General features: G+C 15.1%; 3 protein-coding genes across 3 annotated transcripts, besides 16 other annotated features; 2 read left to right on the forward strand and 1 right to left on the reverse strand. All coding sequences in view use genetic code 6, as the record gives it.

The window, feature by feature from the left end:
• The first annotated feature begins 456 nt into the window (after positions 1-456).
• Positions 457-541: a microsatellite.
• Positions 542-2,575: 2,034 nt separating this feature from the next.
• Positions 2,576-2,610: a microsatellite.
• Positions 2,611-3,977: 1,367 nt separating this feature from the next.
• Positions 3,978-4,043: a microsatellite.
• Positions 4,044-8,251: 4,208 nt separating this feature from the next.
• IMG5_184290 (hypothetical protein) lies at positions 8,252-8,976 on the forward strand. Its single transcript, XM_004027323.1, has one exon. It carries the CDS (start codon positions 8,282-8,284, stop codon positions 8,738-8,740), a length of 459 nt encoding a protein of 152 aa, XP_004027372.1. The 5' UTR covers positions 8,252-8,281; the 3' UTR covers positions 8,741-8,976.
• Positions 8,977-9,004: 28 nt separating this feature from the next.
• Positions 9,005-9,038: a microsatellite.
• A 923-nt stretch (positions 9,039-9,961) lies between these two features.
• IMG5_184300 (mboat family protein, putative) lies at positions 9,962-12,526 on the reverse strand (the record flags this gene model as incomplete). Its single annotated transcript, XM_004027324.1, has 5 exons — positions 9,962-10,575; positions 10,702-10,913; positions 11,417-11,665; positions 12,433-12,443; positions 12,509-12,526. The coding sequence occupies 5 exons, from the start codon at positions 12,524-12,526 to the stop codon at positions 9,962-9,964; spliced, it is 1,104 nt and encodes a 367-aa protein (XP_004027373.1).
• Positions 10,626-10,688: a microsatellite.
• Positions 12,095-12,138: a microsatellite.
• Positions 12,527-12,903: 377 nt separating the features above from the next.
• Positions 12,904-12,954: a microsatellite.
• Positions 12,955-13,095: 141 nt separating this feature from the next.
• Positions 13,096-13,198: a microsatellite.
• Positions 13,108-13,195: a microsatellite.
• Positions 13,159-13,200: a microsatellite.
• Positions 13,201-13,202: 2 nt separating this feature from the next.
• Positions 13,203-13,243: a microsatellite.
• Positions 13,210-13,252: a microsatellite.
• Positions 13,253-13,626: 374 nt separating this feature from the next.
• Positions 13,627-13,656: a microsatellite.
• Positions 13,657-13,687: 31 nt separating this feature from the next.
• On the forward strand, positions 13,688-16,786 carry IMG5_184310 (zinc carboxypeptidase family protein, putative; the record flags this gene model as incomplete). The annotated part of the gene is made up of 12 exons (XM_004027325.1): positions 13,688-13,942; positions 13,990-14,116; positions 14,149-14,306; positions 14,364-14,478; positions 14,578-14,876; positions 15,480-15,615; positions 15,667-15,754; positions 15,882-16,187; positions 16,241-16,372; positions 16,415-16,494; positions 16,541-16,581; positions 16,745-16,786. 12 exons carry the CDS (start codon positions 13,688-13,690, stop codon positions 16,784-16,786), a joined length of 1,779 nt encoding a protein of 592 aa, XP_004027374.1.
• Positions 15,017-15,048: a microsatellite.
• Positions 15,020-15,083: a microsatellite.
• Positions 15,032-15,087: a microsatellite.
• Positions 16,787-17,045: the final 259 nt, after the last annotated feature.

Raw genomic sequence — 17,045 nt, forward strand, 5'->3', positions numbered from 1 at the left:
ACATATTTCACAAGATTATATGGAATAAAATTAACAATAAATAGAAAGATAAAAGTAATAATAAGAATTATTAACGAATAAAAGAAATTAATCGCCTTAAAATCAATTAAAAATCAAACCTTTAAAAGATAATTAAAAAGAAATATAATCATAAAATAGTTAAAATAAAAATTTGAAAGTTGATAGTGAAAATTAATAATTTGAATATAATTAAGAAAAGGGTAATTCTAATATACAAAATAAGAATTAATTATAATTAAACTAAAACTAATAAAAAGAGCATAAAAATATAAATCAAGTTAAAAACTTTTAAGATGTTGATTAAATAATTGGAAAATATATTAACTATAAAAATAATTTAGGATAGTAATAAGAAGATGAAAATATAAATAGTTTTAATTTATAATATTAAAATTAATAATAAGAAGAAGATTAAATCTAATAAAAAATTTAAAAAATAATAATAATAATAATAATAATAATAATAATAATAATAATAATAATAATAATAATAATAATAATAATAATAATAATAATAATATTAGATACTATTAAAACCTTTAGGATAAAAATAATTAGTAGTAGTCCAAATAAACTTATAGTACTGATAGCCCTAATAATGTATAAATTGAATAAAATAGCTAGTTTTAATAGAATAGTTATTAAAATTAAAAAACTCTTAATAATGAAAATAATAACTATTAAAATTAAAAGAATTTATAAAATTAAGAACTAATCCAAAAATAATTAGACTTAACTAAAAAATAATTTTAAAATTAAAATTAATTATAGCAAGAGAAAGATGAATATTAAAATAATTAAGAATAATATAATTAATAATAAAATTAAAAAAAGAATATTTTTGAAAACTAAAAAGAATTAGTTAAACAAATTTAGAAATCGAATGAAAGTTTAGAAATAGAATAAAATATAAAAAGACAAAATAAATAAAATTAAAAATATAAACTAGACAAGGATTTGAATGAAGAATATTCAGACAATTAGTAATTAGATGATTAAATAATATATACTTAAGAAGAAAGAAAAAAAGAGGAACAATAAAAACTGTAAAATTAAAAGTAAAATATAAATTTCAATTAGCATATGGATAACAAATAAAATGAAATTTAGAAGGAATATTCTTGTCAAGAATAATATATAAAATAACCAAACTAAAATAATAATTTAAATTAATAATAATAAGAACCATATAAAAGCTTTGAAAATGAATAAAAATAAGAAAAATAAAATGACTAATTATCAGATATTAATTAAATAAAATAATAAAATAATTTAATAAGTTAAAATTAAGAAGAAAATAGCAATAATAATAACTTAGAATAAGTATTTTATGGATAATTACAAAAATAAAATTAATAAATATAATATTAATAGTAGTCAAATAATTATGACTTATAATAAGAAAACAGTTCTGATTAAAATAGTCCAAAGTTTTAAAAATATTAATAATCGAATAAAAAGAAATCATCAAAAGAATATAATAACTTACAAAAACTAGAATATAATTAATAATAAGAAAACGACTAAAATAAAGATTTAACAAAATAAAACATATCATAAGAAGGTAAAAAATAATTTTAAAATGATAAAGACCTAATAGAAGAAGAATTAAAGGAATAAACTAAACTGTTAGAAGAATAAAACTCTAAAAACAAAGAAAATGAATAATATAATTAAAATAAAAATAATATATAATCTAATGAATTTTAAGATAATTACAACCATTAATATAATTAGATTTAATATTAAGCAAATGAAAACTAAAGTGAAAATAATTTTGAAAAAGATGAAAAACAATATCAAAAATATTAAATAAACAAAAATGATTAATTTTAAAATAAAAATTAATAAACTCAAAATAATTAAAATGGTTAAATATAAAATAATAAAGAAGATTAAAACATTATTATTTAAAACTAATAATCTTTATAATAGAATAAATAATAAATTAATAGTAATTATTTAAATTCTGAAATAAAAAGCAATTAATAAAGCGCTAATAATTAAAAGTCTTAATCTCCCAGATAAAACGATTAAATTAAAATAAAATATATTGATTAAAATATCGAAAATAAACAAAACTTTGAAAATCAATATAATAATTAAAATGACGAATAAAATAAAAATTAATTTATTATGGAAAAAGATGATTATTAACCAGAAGAAATAAAAAGGAATAAAAAAAAAGGAGAAGCCATAATATAAAATGACAAAAATTAAATTAATATTTAAAAACAATAAGAAGAATAAAATGCCATTTAAAAAAGTATTTAATAGAAAAACAATAATGAAATTTTAGATTAAAAAAATAACAAAGAAATATTAAATTAAGAATATAATAAAAATTATCAATCTTAATAAAATAAATAGGAAATTGATAATAATGAGAATTTCGATTTATAAAAATAATAATAAAATACAAATACATAAAAAGAATATTTGCCAAATAATAAAAATAATGAATGTTAATAAAAAATATATGTAAACCAATAAAATGAATAAAATTCAAATAATAATAATAAAAATTATAAAAACATTAACTTTAATAATATTTATATTAATGATTAAAATCATATTATTGATTAAAATAAAAATCAATTATGTTTAAATGAAAAATAAGATAATTTAAAAAATAATCAAAATATTATTTTATAAGAATCTCCATCTAAAAATCAAAGTAATTTAGAAATTAATAATAAAATATAAAAACAGATTGGATTATAAAGTTAAATACTAAACGAATTTATAGAAAATAATAAATAAAATATATCTAATGATTAATTAGAAAAAATCAAAGAAAAGTTAATTTAATAAATTTAATAATATTAAAAATCGGATGTAAAAACATTATAAAACGATTATAATAAAAACATTTAATAATATAATGATAATGGTAAAATTAATTAAGTAAATAAAAAATAAAGTTTTTCTGAGAAATATTCTAACTTATCATAAGAGTAACAAAAAGATATCATATTAGAATAAATTTAATAATGTAATCAATAACTAAATGAATTAATACAAGAAAATTTAGAAATAATAAATCCTTAAGAACTTATAGATTTAAATGATTAAATAATTTAAGTTAATAAAGATTGCAATATTAATTTAATTTAAGAAAAATAAGGTTAGAAAAATTAATATAAAGAACTATTTAAACAATTATAAGCTATAGAAAACCTAGAATAAATATAAAACAAAAATCATTAAATGGTGGATAAATATGAATAAAATAAATTAAACGAAGAAATAGAAAGTCGTGCAAAAATAATATCTCAAATTATAAATAATGTTTTAAAATAGGAAGAAGATGAACTAATTAACCCAAATAATAATCCCGATTAGATTGAAAATAAATACAAATAGGAACTTTTTGAAGAAAATAAAATTTTAAATTAATTACTTATGATTAATAATGATGAATTAGATTAAAAGAAAATATAAGAGAAAAATAGATAAATTGTTATTTAAACAAATAAACTAAGTTAATTATTATAAAAATAAAATAATTACAAACCAAAATAAATAAACACTTAAGTACTTTCTGATAATGATAATTAAATAACATAAGGGAAATAAAAAATAATATAGACAGATATAATTAGAGAATAATCTAATTCAAAGTAATTGTTTTAATAGAATAAAAACAAAGATTAAGAAAAATAATAATATTAAGAAATCGAAAAACAACTATATATTTTAGAAAACTTATAAGAAATATAAAATTAAAACCCTTAAATGGATAAAGTATAATTATAAAAATTAAATGAATAAATAGTATAGAAGGCAAATATTATATATTAATAAGTTAATGATATATAATTGATAGAAGAATAAAATATGCCTCAAAATAATGATGATAATTAAATAAAAAATAAATAAAAATAAGTCTAGGAAAATAAGATTTTAAATGATTTGCTTTAAATGAATATAGAAGGTTTAAATGAATCATAAATTAAATTAATAAATTAAAAAATAGTCAATTAAACAAATAAAGTTAACAAATTAATAAATTAATAAATATATTAAAATTAAATAAAATAAAATGTAATTTAAAATTAAATGTTAAGTATTAAAGATAAAGATATAGAAAAATAAATAAAAGTATTGGAAAATTTATAAGAAATATAAAATTCAAACCCTTAAATAGATAAAAAATAATTAAATTAAGAAATAGTAAAATAAGCATATTAATTTATTTAATTAATAGACAGTTGTTATCAATAATAAGAAGAAAAATAAATACATACTACAAAAATTGATTAAAATTAAATAATTAATAAATAAAAAGATAAAATTTAATAAGAAAGAAATATTTTAAATGGATTGCTTTAAATAAATAAAGAAGATTTAGACGAATAATAAATAAAAGAAGCAAATAAATAAATTATATAATAAGTAAATAAACTAAACTAATTATTAATTGCATAAAAGAATTAAGAAATAATAGATAATTAAAAATAAATTGATTTAAATGATTAAATAAAAAAAGACGAAGAAATTTAAATATAAAATAAATAGAAAAAACAAGAAATCTAAAAATAGTTAAATATTTTAGAAAACTTATAAGAAATTTAAAACAAAAACCCTTAAATTTAGAAATAACAATTGAATAAATTAAATGAAGAAATAGTATAATAGGCGAATATAATTTGTTTATTAATTGATAAAGCCTAATAATAAGAAGAAAGTTAAACAAAAACTCTATTAAATAATGAAGATTAGATAATTAATAAATAAAAACATAAAATTTAATAAGAAAGGAAAAAATTAGATGAATTACTTAAAATGGATAAACAAGATTTTAATGAATAATAAATAAAAGAAATTAATGTATAAATTGTTGAATAAACAAATAAATTAAATTAATTATTAAATAATTAATTTTAGTATAATCCTGATTTAATTGATAATTAGAAATTAATTGATTTAAATGATTATATAGGAAACAAAGAAGCTTATATTTAAGACAAGTAAAAATAATAATATTAAGAAATCGAAAAACAACTATATATTTTAGAAAACTTATAAGAAATATAAAATTAAAACCCTTAAATGGATAAAGTATAATTATAAAAATTAAATGAATAAATAGTATAGTAGGCAAATATTATATATTAATAAGTTAATGATTTATAATTGATAGAAGAATAAAATATGCCTCAAAATAATGATGATAATTAAATAAAAAATAAATAAAAATAAGTCTAGGAAAATAAGATTTTAAATGATTTGCTTTAAATAAATATAGAAGGTTTAAATGAATCATAAATTAAATAAATAAATTAAAAAATAGTCAATTAAACAAATAAAGTTAACAAATTAATAAATTAATAAATATATTAAAATAAAAATAAAAAATGAAGAATAGTTAGCAAAAAATAAATAATAAGAAGAAATTTTATAATCAAATAAGCAATTAAATGAATTACTATAAATAAATAAAGAAAGTTTAAACGAATAATAAATTAAAGAAATAAATGAATAAATACTTTTATAAACAAAAAACTAAATAATATTATTTAAAAAGAATAAAAATCTATTTTATTTGAATAGTAAACTTCTGGAATTAATATATAAAATCAAATTTAATAATTAAATGATGAAATTACAATTTTTAAAAATCAAATAACAGATAATCCTTAAATTAATAATAAAGATTTACTCCAATCAATGAATTAAAATATAAGAAAAAATTCTTAAAAATTAATAAATTCGATTTCTAATAGTTATTAAAATTCAATTTAAAACTCACCAATAGATATAAATAAAAAAATAAAAAATGTTCCTTTTTTAATCAAAATTAGAATATAGATTAATAACAATATAATAAATAAAGTCAAGATAATTCAGAAGTCTAATAAATTTATTAATAATAACAAAATAAAGATGAAGAAAAAGTAAAAAATACATTAAATAATAATCAATATAATTATTAATTTAATACGCCTATAAAATCTGATTAAATGTAATAATATTCAACTGGAAGTTAAAACATCTAATCAGCTAAAAACCAAAATCTTTAAGATAATTAAATTTAAGGTTTTATTAATTTTAATCAATAAGTATAAAATTAAATACAAGAAATTTAATATTAATAAGATACTTAAGACTCTGATAAATAAATATGCTAAAATATTTAATTATTATAGAATAATAAATAAATATAAAATAAAAACTTTAATATTGATAATATTAACTTAAAAAATAATAATTATTTAAGTAATTAAGATTAATAATAATTTAAAAATTACAATACTCTATAATAAGAAAACTCTATTGGTATATAAAATAGTTTATTTGATTAAATATCATTAGCAAATAAATAATAATAATCGAATTAATCTTTTTAAATAAATAATACTTCATAATAAGAAAGCATTATTAAATAAGCAAATAGTTAAGAAAATCAAATTTAATAATAACATATAATATAAGAAAATAATAAATTTTATTTAATTGATGTTGACCAAAATAATATAAAAAACAAATAATTAAATATAATAGATTAATAACAAAAAAATATTATAGAAAAATAATTAAGAGAGAAAATATAGATTTTGAATGAAGAAATTAAAGGAAATAATAACTTAAGTCAAGACGAATTATAAAAAATGAATAATTAAATATTTGAATGTAATAAATTATTAGTTTAATTAGATCAATCAGAAACAAAATAATAGAATAATGCTTTTTCATTTTCAGAATAAAATTAATAATTATTAAAACAAAATAAAAAATTAATTTAAGACGAAAATTAATTATAGGAATAGATTTTAAAAGATAATCAAAAACTAAATTAAATATTAGTTAGTTCTAATATTGATGAAAATGCAGATAAAATATTAAATTTGAATGAAAGAATAAATTAAAATTAATAATAATTAAATGAGGAAATATAAACTAGAAATAATTTGTTACTAAATTAAAATAAAAATGTATTCAATAATCAAATTGATAAATTATATAATATTCCGTAATATATTTAAGAAAATTTACAGTCTCAAATTTCTCCATAATAATTAATTAGTAGTATACCAAATTACAATTAAAGTCCTTAAAAATATATATCAAAATAATAAAAATAATAAGACTACTCATAATCAAATAATAACTAAGATTTCAATTTAGTATAAGCAAGTCTTTTAAACGAATAATAAATAATGGATAAAATAAAAAAATAATATGATATTAATGGTAACAAAATGTTAAATTAAAATGATTAATTGCATATAAATAAAAAAAAATTAAATAATAGTATCACAAACTATTGTTCAAATGAAAGTTCTGAATAGAAAAATGTTAATTATATTGATAATTTTTATAATAAATATAGTAATTAGAATTAATTATTTAATAAAAAATATATATCCCCTTAATAATAATTAAGCTAAGTAAAATAATTTAGTTAATAGAAAACTCAAGATAATTAAAATAATAAAGAATAGATATTAAGACAATAATAATATTCACAGAGCTAAATTTAATAAACATTTAATAATAATTAAAATTTGCAAAACAATAAATTTAATGAATTGAATTATTCTGAAAAGCCATATCAAAATTGCTATTAAAATAATCAATATTTGAATAAAGAGGAATAAAGTAATTTAGGAGAAAACTAAAAGATTTAATATTAATAATAAGATTTAAATGAATTATAGAAATTATATTAATAATAATAATATAACTATTAAAGTAATAATTAGGATTTATAATATGATAATGGTTAAATATAAAATTATATAAGTAAATAATAAGAGTAAAATTAATTAATTTAAATTAATTAAGAATAGAAAAATTAATAATTAAATAATTAAATTGAATAAAAATAAAATAAAAAATTAAATAAACATTTTATTGATTTAAATTAAGTACTAAGAAATTAAAATATTTCTGAAAATTAAAAAAAATATCTAAATAATAATATACTTTATAACTAAGAATTAATTAATAAATAATAGTCTAAATATGATTCAAATCAAAAAATCCAAGCAATTTATTATTTGATAAAATTTAAATTAAACCAGTAATAGAAACTAATAAGTTAATGGTTATATTTAACAAGAAAATGAATAAAATAATAATTAATCAAGCATAGAAAAAATATAAGCATAATCTTAAAAATGTTAAGAATTAAAAGAATAAATAATAAAATAAGTTAACATAATTAATAGTTTAGTCGATGGAGAACCACATATAGCTTATGAAGAGTTAAAATATTTAAAAGAGGAATTCGAAAAGAATAATAAAATTTTAAATGATATTTCATAGAATTAAATTAAATTAAATATTAGAAAGTCTTACTAGTATTTAAGTGAATGTATTATTTAAGGAAATATAACAAATGAAGAAGATTTATAAAACATAAGCCAAATAATAAACGAAAATAATAAATTAATTCAAGAAAGCGAAAAAATAAAAAAATATGCAGATTGTGTTTCTACTTTAAGTGATTTATAACTAATTAATGAATAGTTAAAGAATTCATGTAAATAAATATAAAAAAATATAAAAAGTGATAATATAAATAATAATGTATATTCAGATATTTAATAATAGCTAAACTATGCCACTTTTAATAATTTAGAGTTCTAAAGCAATTAAAAAATTTAACCAAATAAAAAAAAATTAGATTAAAATTAATAATAAAATTCAAAATTTTTTTAAGGTAAAAATAAATGCTAATTATAATCTAATATAAATAATATCTAGATGACAAAAAATCTTATTTAATAACATTCCGGATAAGGGAAAAATATTTAATATATAGATTCTTATTAAATAACTTAAAATAATAAATAAAAACATGACAAAGACATCAAATATCACAAAAAATAATCAAGTATATACTAGCTTAGCAATGAGAAATAATAAAATACTACTTAATTTACAGATACATTACATAAAAAATCGAGTTAATCAGTTTAAAACTCATAAAGGTTATAATAAATTTAAAAAAACAAATTAAATAATTTAAGTGAAAATAAAAAAAAAGAAAAAAAATTAAAAAAAAACTCTTTGTATTATTGCTTAGATAAAAATAGAAAAAATAAAAAAGATAATAACTAATAAAATAGTTCTTATGATGTTTTTGAATATTTAATGAATTTATAAGATAATGTCAATAAATAAATATCTTAAATTACTTTAAATGAATAGTAGAATAGTTAATTTAGTTAATAATAGGAATTATAAAATATAAAGGAAGTTATTTAGAATTAAGAAAATAATTTGATATAAAATAAACTCGAATCCAATAATATATATAAAAAAAAAAAATCATTTAGTTAGTAAGCATATATTTCTTAACCTATTGGATAATAGCAAATTTAAATTAACAATTATTAAATTATGTTCGAAAATGATTTGTAATAATAACCTAAGTAAACTTAGAAACTAAATAATGATTATTTTAAAGTAAATAAATAGTCAGATTAATAATATTTTAGTTAATAAAATCGTCGTAATATATATAAAAAAGCATATTATTTATTTGTAAATTATTAAAAAATAGGATAAAGTCTTTATTATGATCAAGATGATGATGATGGTTATATATTTGTTCCTATCTAATATTAAAAAAAGAAAAGAAAAGATAATATTTAATATTATACATAAACAGAGGATTAAAATAATAAAAAGAAATTAAAATATTAATACAATCCTCCTAGTTAATTATTACCAGAATATTAATAAGTTATAAAGTCTTAAATATAATATTTATCAAATAAATATAAAAATTTCTATAATTAATAAGTTAATTTTGGAATTCTATCAAATAATTAAGAAAATAGTTCCAAAAATTAAGATTCTATTTAAAATAAATGAAAGATTAAAAACATAATATATATTTTTTTATTATTTTATTTATAAGAATATTATATTTTTTTATATAATATTACTATTAATTTAATATATAATATTTATATTATATAATTCAAAATCCTCTATCCAAATCTCCTTATACCTTTCTTATCTCCATTTAAAATACTGAAAAAAATGATAAAACTATTATAACAAGCAAAAGTTCAAAAATACCCTTTAAAGTCCCAAAAAGATTACCAAGCATTGAAGACATAATTTCATATCCCATTCCAAATCCAATTAAATTAGTTATACACATAAAAACCATTACAAGCCCAGCAGCTAACCCCTAAATAATTTTAAAAATAGTAGTTTCGTGTAAATATTAATTTTTCTTTTGATTAAAATAATTTTTAATGGCTATTTCAGGCATTAAACATAAGCATATTCCCCAAGCCCAGAGCACTAAATTAAGGTTCATATCATGCCATATAGCTACAAAAGTAAATACAACCCAAATATTCCATATTTTATTAGTAGAACCTCCTAGAGGAAAATATATGTATCTTAATAACCATTGATTAAAGCCTCTATGCCATGATCTCCAAAATCCTTCAAAATTATAATTATTGCAAATACATCTATTCATATTTTCAGGAACGTCCATGTTATCAAGCATTGCCCAGAATTTAGCTATTTTCCAAATAGTATTGAATTTTATCCAGATAAAAAATAAACTTGAAAATGCTTTTTATTTTATTTTTATTTATTTTTTTTAATAAAAAAAAAACAATGCATAAAAATGAAAAAAATTATTAAATATATTTTTAAAATTTAATAAAAATGATAATATATATTTTAATTTTTGAATACAAAGGTTAATCATTTATTAAGGTTCTAATTTTTCCCAATATTAGAAGTTTTATTTTTTAGTAGTAATTGCAAAAGAATAATTCAAATGAGTGAAAACAATTAAAACGGTATAACTAATTAAAGTTTTTACTCCATAAAGAACAGTTTTTTTAAGTCTCTTTTTTAAGGATAATCCAATTAACTTACAAAAGCATTAAAATTCAAAGGTGGTCCTGTTAGAAATACAGGTAAATATAATAAGAAGCTATAATAATTCAAGAAATCATATTTTGAAATTGGATGTGTTTTATCATATCTATATTTTAGACAATACATAGATTATTAATTAGAAAGTGAACATTAGTCACATTTCTTTAAATGTGAATTATAATTAATAAATTATTAGTTTTTAAAAGCCCAATGTATATCCATTCCAAAAGAAATCATTCTCAAAATAGTCAAATTGAATGTAGAATGCCAGGTTATAGGACTTTAATGGTCAACATCTTTTAAAAAAGTTAAATATTAATAATATCCTCTATATGTTTCATTTAAATATATTATTGAAAGATTAACAAGCCATATTAAAACAGGGAAATATTTGTATTTATAAAAAACTAAGGATAAAAATAAATTTAGGGAAGTAAGAAATAACCATACTATAGCTGCTTCTCGGAATAAATATAAAATATAACCTAATCCGAATGTAATATAGTATACTTTTAAAATAGATTACGAGAAAGGATATTATTTTTTAATATAAGTTGAAATTAAACAATAAATTATGGCTACAATAACTATTAATTCTATGTTTCCGTTAAAAGATCTCCATTAACCATCGGAAGTATCTCTTTTAAAACCTAAATATCCATTTGAAACTCCAGCAAGGTCGTTTTCATTTGCAATTTCCCGTGTAAGATTACCACAGCTAAATATACTCTAAACAAATAATATAGATGCTATAGTTGGTAAAATAAGATCATATCTTTTATCATTTATATAATTGATAAAACTAAATTATTTTGCTGTTTATTACATTTAATTTATAATGTATTTTACTTAAATGTTTTTTTTTTTTTAAATAAATAAAAATTTAATTATGTAATTTTATATTTATAATATCTTTTTATTTATAAATAAATATAACAAAAAATTAAAATTATATATATATTAAGATAAAGAAATATTTAAAAAAAAAAAAAAAATTATAATAATTAAAAATAATATAATATTAATTTGTCAAAAAATAATTTTATATTTTTATTGATTTAGTATTATTAATAGGAATAAAAAATTTATAAATTTTAATTATAAGCTATTAATTATTTATAAACCAATATTTATTATATATGAAAAGATAATAAATAATTAAATTCTTTTATATAAATTAATAAAAATAAAAATATAAAAAAAGATATATATTAATATATATTTATATATTAATACATAAATATATATATATTTTTTTTAACTAATATATCTTTTTAAAAATAAAATTTTATAAACTAATAATTTATTATATTTTTTTGATTAGCATATTTATCTTATTTGGATACAATAAATCTTAATTCTAATTTTTTTATTTTTAATGAATAATATATAAAAAAAGTATATTTTATTGCAGATATAAATAGTAGTAAATAAGTATATTATACTGTTTATGAATAAAAAACAATAATTCAATTTAATTCTAATACTAATTGAATAAAAATTTAATCTAATAAAACTAATTATATGGAGCATTTTAAATACTTTAGATATTACTTTTATATAAAATAAATAAAATAAAAAAAAAATATTATAAAATAAAAAAATATTAATAATTAACAACAATTAATGAAAACATATTTACTTTTTTAATAATTAAAAATATATTTTATTTTAGTTTTATTTAAATAAAATAACTATAAAAATAATAATAAAATTAAAATATATTTATATAGATATATATATATATATAATATGATTTCATTTTAACTTAAGATATTTAAATTATTATTGTTATCTATTATTAAAATTAATTATACAAAAATTAGATATATTAATAAATGCATATATATAAATTAAATAAAAAATATTCTTTATATTAAAATATTATTACTAAATTTTTATATACTGTAAAAATTTATATAATAAAAAAAAAATACGTAATTATCTTTAAATAAAATTAATTTAATTAAAATAAAAAAGATAAAATAATTTAAAAGTAAATAATTATAAATTATAATATAATAAAATATATAAAAATTATATAATAAACTAAAAAAAAATATATTATTTTAAATACTTTTATTAAATATTAGATATAATTATAAATTTATAAAATTTATAACTTATTTATATATATTAGAAACTAAAAAAATTGTGATTAATTTAATAAAAAAAAAAAATTAATTTATATAAAAATAATATGATTATATATTTTAAATATATAAATAAATATATTATTTATATATTAAAATTATTTATTTACATATATATATATATTTATTATATATATATTATATATATATATTTATTTGTTATTTTTTTTTCATTTATATTTATTATTTTTCTTTATATTAATATATTTATTATTAAATCTTAAATACAAAAAAATTATTTTGTATATTATTACAATATTTAAGTTTATAAAATTTTTATTAATTATTTTAAATCTTATTATATAATCTATTTATTATTTTTTATAAAATATTATCTATTCTGTTTAGTTCTTATTTTTATTATTAAATTATTTATAAAGTTTTTTAGAATAAATATATACACTTTTAATAATAACTTATATACTTTTTTATAATTTTTTTATTAAATATTAATAATTTTATTTTAAAAATTTTATGAAAAAAAAATATAATAATTTGCATATCTCTTTTAACTATATTCAAATAAGAAAAAATTAAATAACATTTTATAATATAATTATTAAAATAAAACACAAAAAATTAAAATATATATATATTAATATATATATTTTAAAAAAATAAATAATTATATACATAATATTAATATGTTTGGATAAAATTTCGGTAATTTTAAACTTAACTAAGAATTTAATTCTGATGATGCTTTAGAATTAATGCCACCCATAGTCTATGGAAATTAATAATAATCACAAAATTCATAATAACCATAAACAGATAAAAAAAAATCAAGGCGCGTGAGAGCCGATTAAACAAATAGAGATTATACTTGTGGATGTGGTAAAAGTTATTTATCCTATCCCGCCCTATATACACATATTAAATAAAAGCATGAAGGAAAAGTAAAAAATGATTTTAATATTAATTATAAAAAATTATAAATAAATAGACGCCCTAAGGGACGAAAAAACCATAAAAAAATAAAGGATAAAGAGGGAGACCATCATTATCCCAATTTTAATAATCTCATGTAACTATATATATTTTTATACCTTTTATATTAATAATTTAATAAAGTATGGAGGAGATGGAATAAACTAAGACTTAGACACTGATAATCTATCAACAGATTCAAACGATGCTATTAATATAATTGAAGAACTAGTTTTATATTTATTCGAGTCTTTAAATAATGATATTAGTATAATATTAAATGAAAATGATTAGTTAAGTTTTGAGTAAATAAAATAAGCCTTTCCTATAGATGTAATAAAATTTATTAAATGAAAAATATTTTATATATTTTTTTTTTTACAAATATAGAAATTTAATAATAATCTATCAGATTATCTTGTTATTTAGTAGCATTTATAATAAATATGTATTGGAAATTTTGAGGAAGGACAACTAAATGAAGATGGGCTATATGATACTAAATGTAATTTTATATTTGCACTTTTTATTGATTAACTCAGCAAGCATTTATAATTAGCAACTTTAAAAGAAATAATTTTCTATTGTTGTTTATTTAGAAAAGCTTTGAATGAAAAAGGATGGGTTATGTTATAAGAGTAATAATTAGAAATACCATTACATGAAGAATTCTGCAATTTTAATAATGCTTAACATGTTCTAGAAATTTCAAATGAATTTGTTACTGAAATTTTGCCAAGATATTTAGATTAGTTTGATTTAAACGATTTTAGAGTTATTAAAAAATAGAATTTATACAAACAAATTGTTAATTTAACAAAATATTTCTGTAATTGGCTTTATGCTAAGAAATATACTAATTCTGTTTTATAAATGAATAATGATGATGAAAATACAACTACTGTATGAAAATATATAAATTATACACTAATATAAATATAATGAAATTTATACAATATTTCAAATAAAATAAAATATAATTATTATTTTTTTTATAAGAATATTTATAAATATCAAAAGTTAATATTATTTAATTTATAATTTTATTTTTTATCTTATTTTTTATCTTTTTTTTTTTTTTACCTTTTTTTTTTTTTTACCTTTTTTTTTTTTTAGTCATTAATATTTATATATTCTTTTGTTTTAAAATTATTAATCTTTTTATAATTTATTTTACAATTTAAAAAAACAAAAATATAAAATAATTTTTGTTATATATATTTATTTTTAATAAAAAAATTATTAAAGTTTAATTACAAATTTTCACAAATATAAATAAATATATAACAAAATAATAAATAATTTTTACAAAATAAATGATTAAATACATATTCTGTTTTTTAATTATTTTAAATTTATTTTGTTAAGACTTATATACTAATGTATTTGAATAAATTAAAAAGAAAAATATTTCATTTAATGAAATATAAAAAAATCTTGATAAAGGAAGCATGGTTTTAAATTATTAAATTAAAATAATAATAAGTAAAATTAATAAAAAAAAAGGATGGATTTTTCATATATTAAGATGCTTTAAATTTTCATGAAAAAGCAAAACAATACTTCCCAGAAATAACAATAGCTTAATTTTCTATTGGAAAAACATCCGAAAATAGAGATATTTATGCATATGGATTGACATGTATTTTTTTATTTTATTTATAAAAAATTCAAATAATTTATATAAAAAAAGTGCTTACTGAAGGTTAAATATAGGCATAAGGAGTTTTAATAAATAGCTTACACCATGCTAGAGAAGTTATGTCTTTTTCTATGCTTTTGTACACATATTTACATATTATATATGATTATGTTAATGGAGATTTTTAAATTAATTAATTTTTAAAATATAATGTTGTTTGGTATTTTTTTAAAAAAAAATTTTAATAATTATAATATTTTATATAGGTTTATACCAGCTATTAATGTAGACGGATATGAATATTTAAGATAAAATTTTGATAATATACCTATTAGAGATAATGTAAGAAAAAATAGACATAAAGAAATCAAATGTGCTAATGAATATTCAAATGGGGTAGACTTGAATAGAAATTATGAATATGAATTTGCATTTGATAATTAAGGAAGTAGTAATAATCCTTGTGATTCTGGTTATAGAGGATAATTCCCTTTTTCAGAAAACGAAACTGCTAGCTTAAAGAAATTTCTTGATGAAAGACCTAATATTAGGGTTGCATTTAATTTGCATTCGTAATAATATTTTTTAGAATATTTCTAATAAATTAAAAAAATAAAAAAATAAGATATGGAAATATGTGGATCATGCCTTTTAATTATAAAAATGACATTAAGAATGGTTAATTAAAACAATATATAAAAGAATATAATGTTTATATGGAATTTTAGAAGGAAGCTAAATTTTCAAATGATGCATAGTATTTTTTTAATATTTTTTGTTTTTTTATAAAAAAAAATAGAATTGGTAATTCATAATAAACACTCGGAACATATTATTTAAGTAATGGAGAATGTACAGATTGGATGTTAGCTAAAAAAAGTAATATTATTTTATTTTATTTATTAAAAAAAAAAATTGACTAAAGAAATAATTGCAATTAGCCCTGAAATCGGAAAAAATGATGATGTAATAAATTTTTTTACAAATAAAAATGACATTGTTAATATTCTTTAAGAAAATTATCCTCCTATAAAGTATATGTTTGATAAAATGATTTTCTAGCCATAGTAAATTAATATTTTTTATTTATGGTTTTAAAATATTAATATATAATAATAATAAATAAAAGATTACTGAAAATTTAATTTGCATCTAATAATTTGAATTATGAAATTTGGAAATAAACTTTAAGTTTATATTCTTTTGCTAATATTTTATAAAAACCTAATTTCGATTGCTTTATTATAGATCTTTTTAATAAAGGAATTGGAGATTATGATTAAGAATTTACTATAAACTTAAATATATTGATCAATAAAAAAAATGCCAATATTCTAAGTGTTTATGCAAACAATTTTGATGAATAATTTAATTAAGAAATAGTGAATTAATCAAATTAAGATTATTTAATTTTAGAAAAGTTAAGTATA

Source organism: Ichthyophthirius multifiliis, assembly GCF_000220395.1.
Source record: "Ichthyophthirius multifiliis unplaced genomic scaffold scaff_1120509251336, whole genome shotgun sequence".
Taxonomy (NCBI): Eukaryota; Ciliophora; class Oligohymenophorea; order Hymenostomatida; genus Ichthyophthirius; species Ichthyophthirius multifiliis.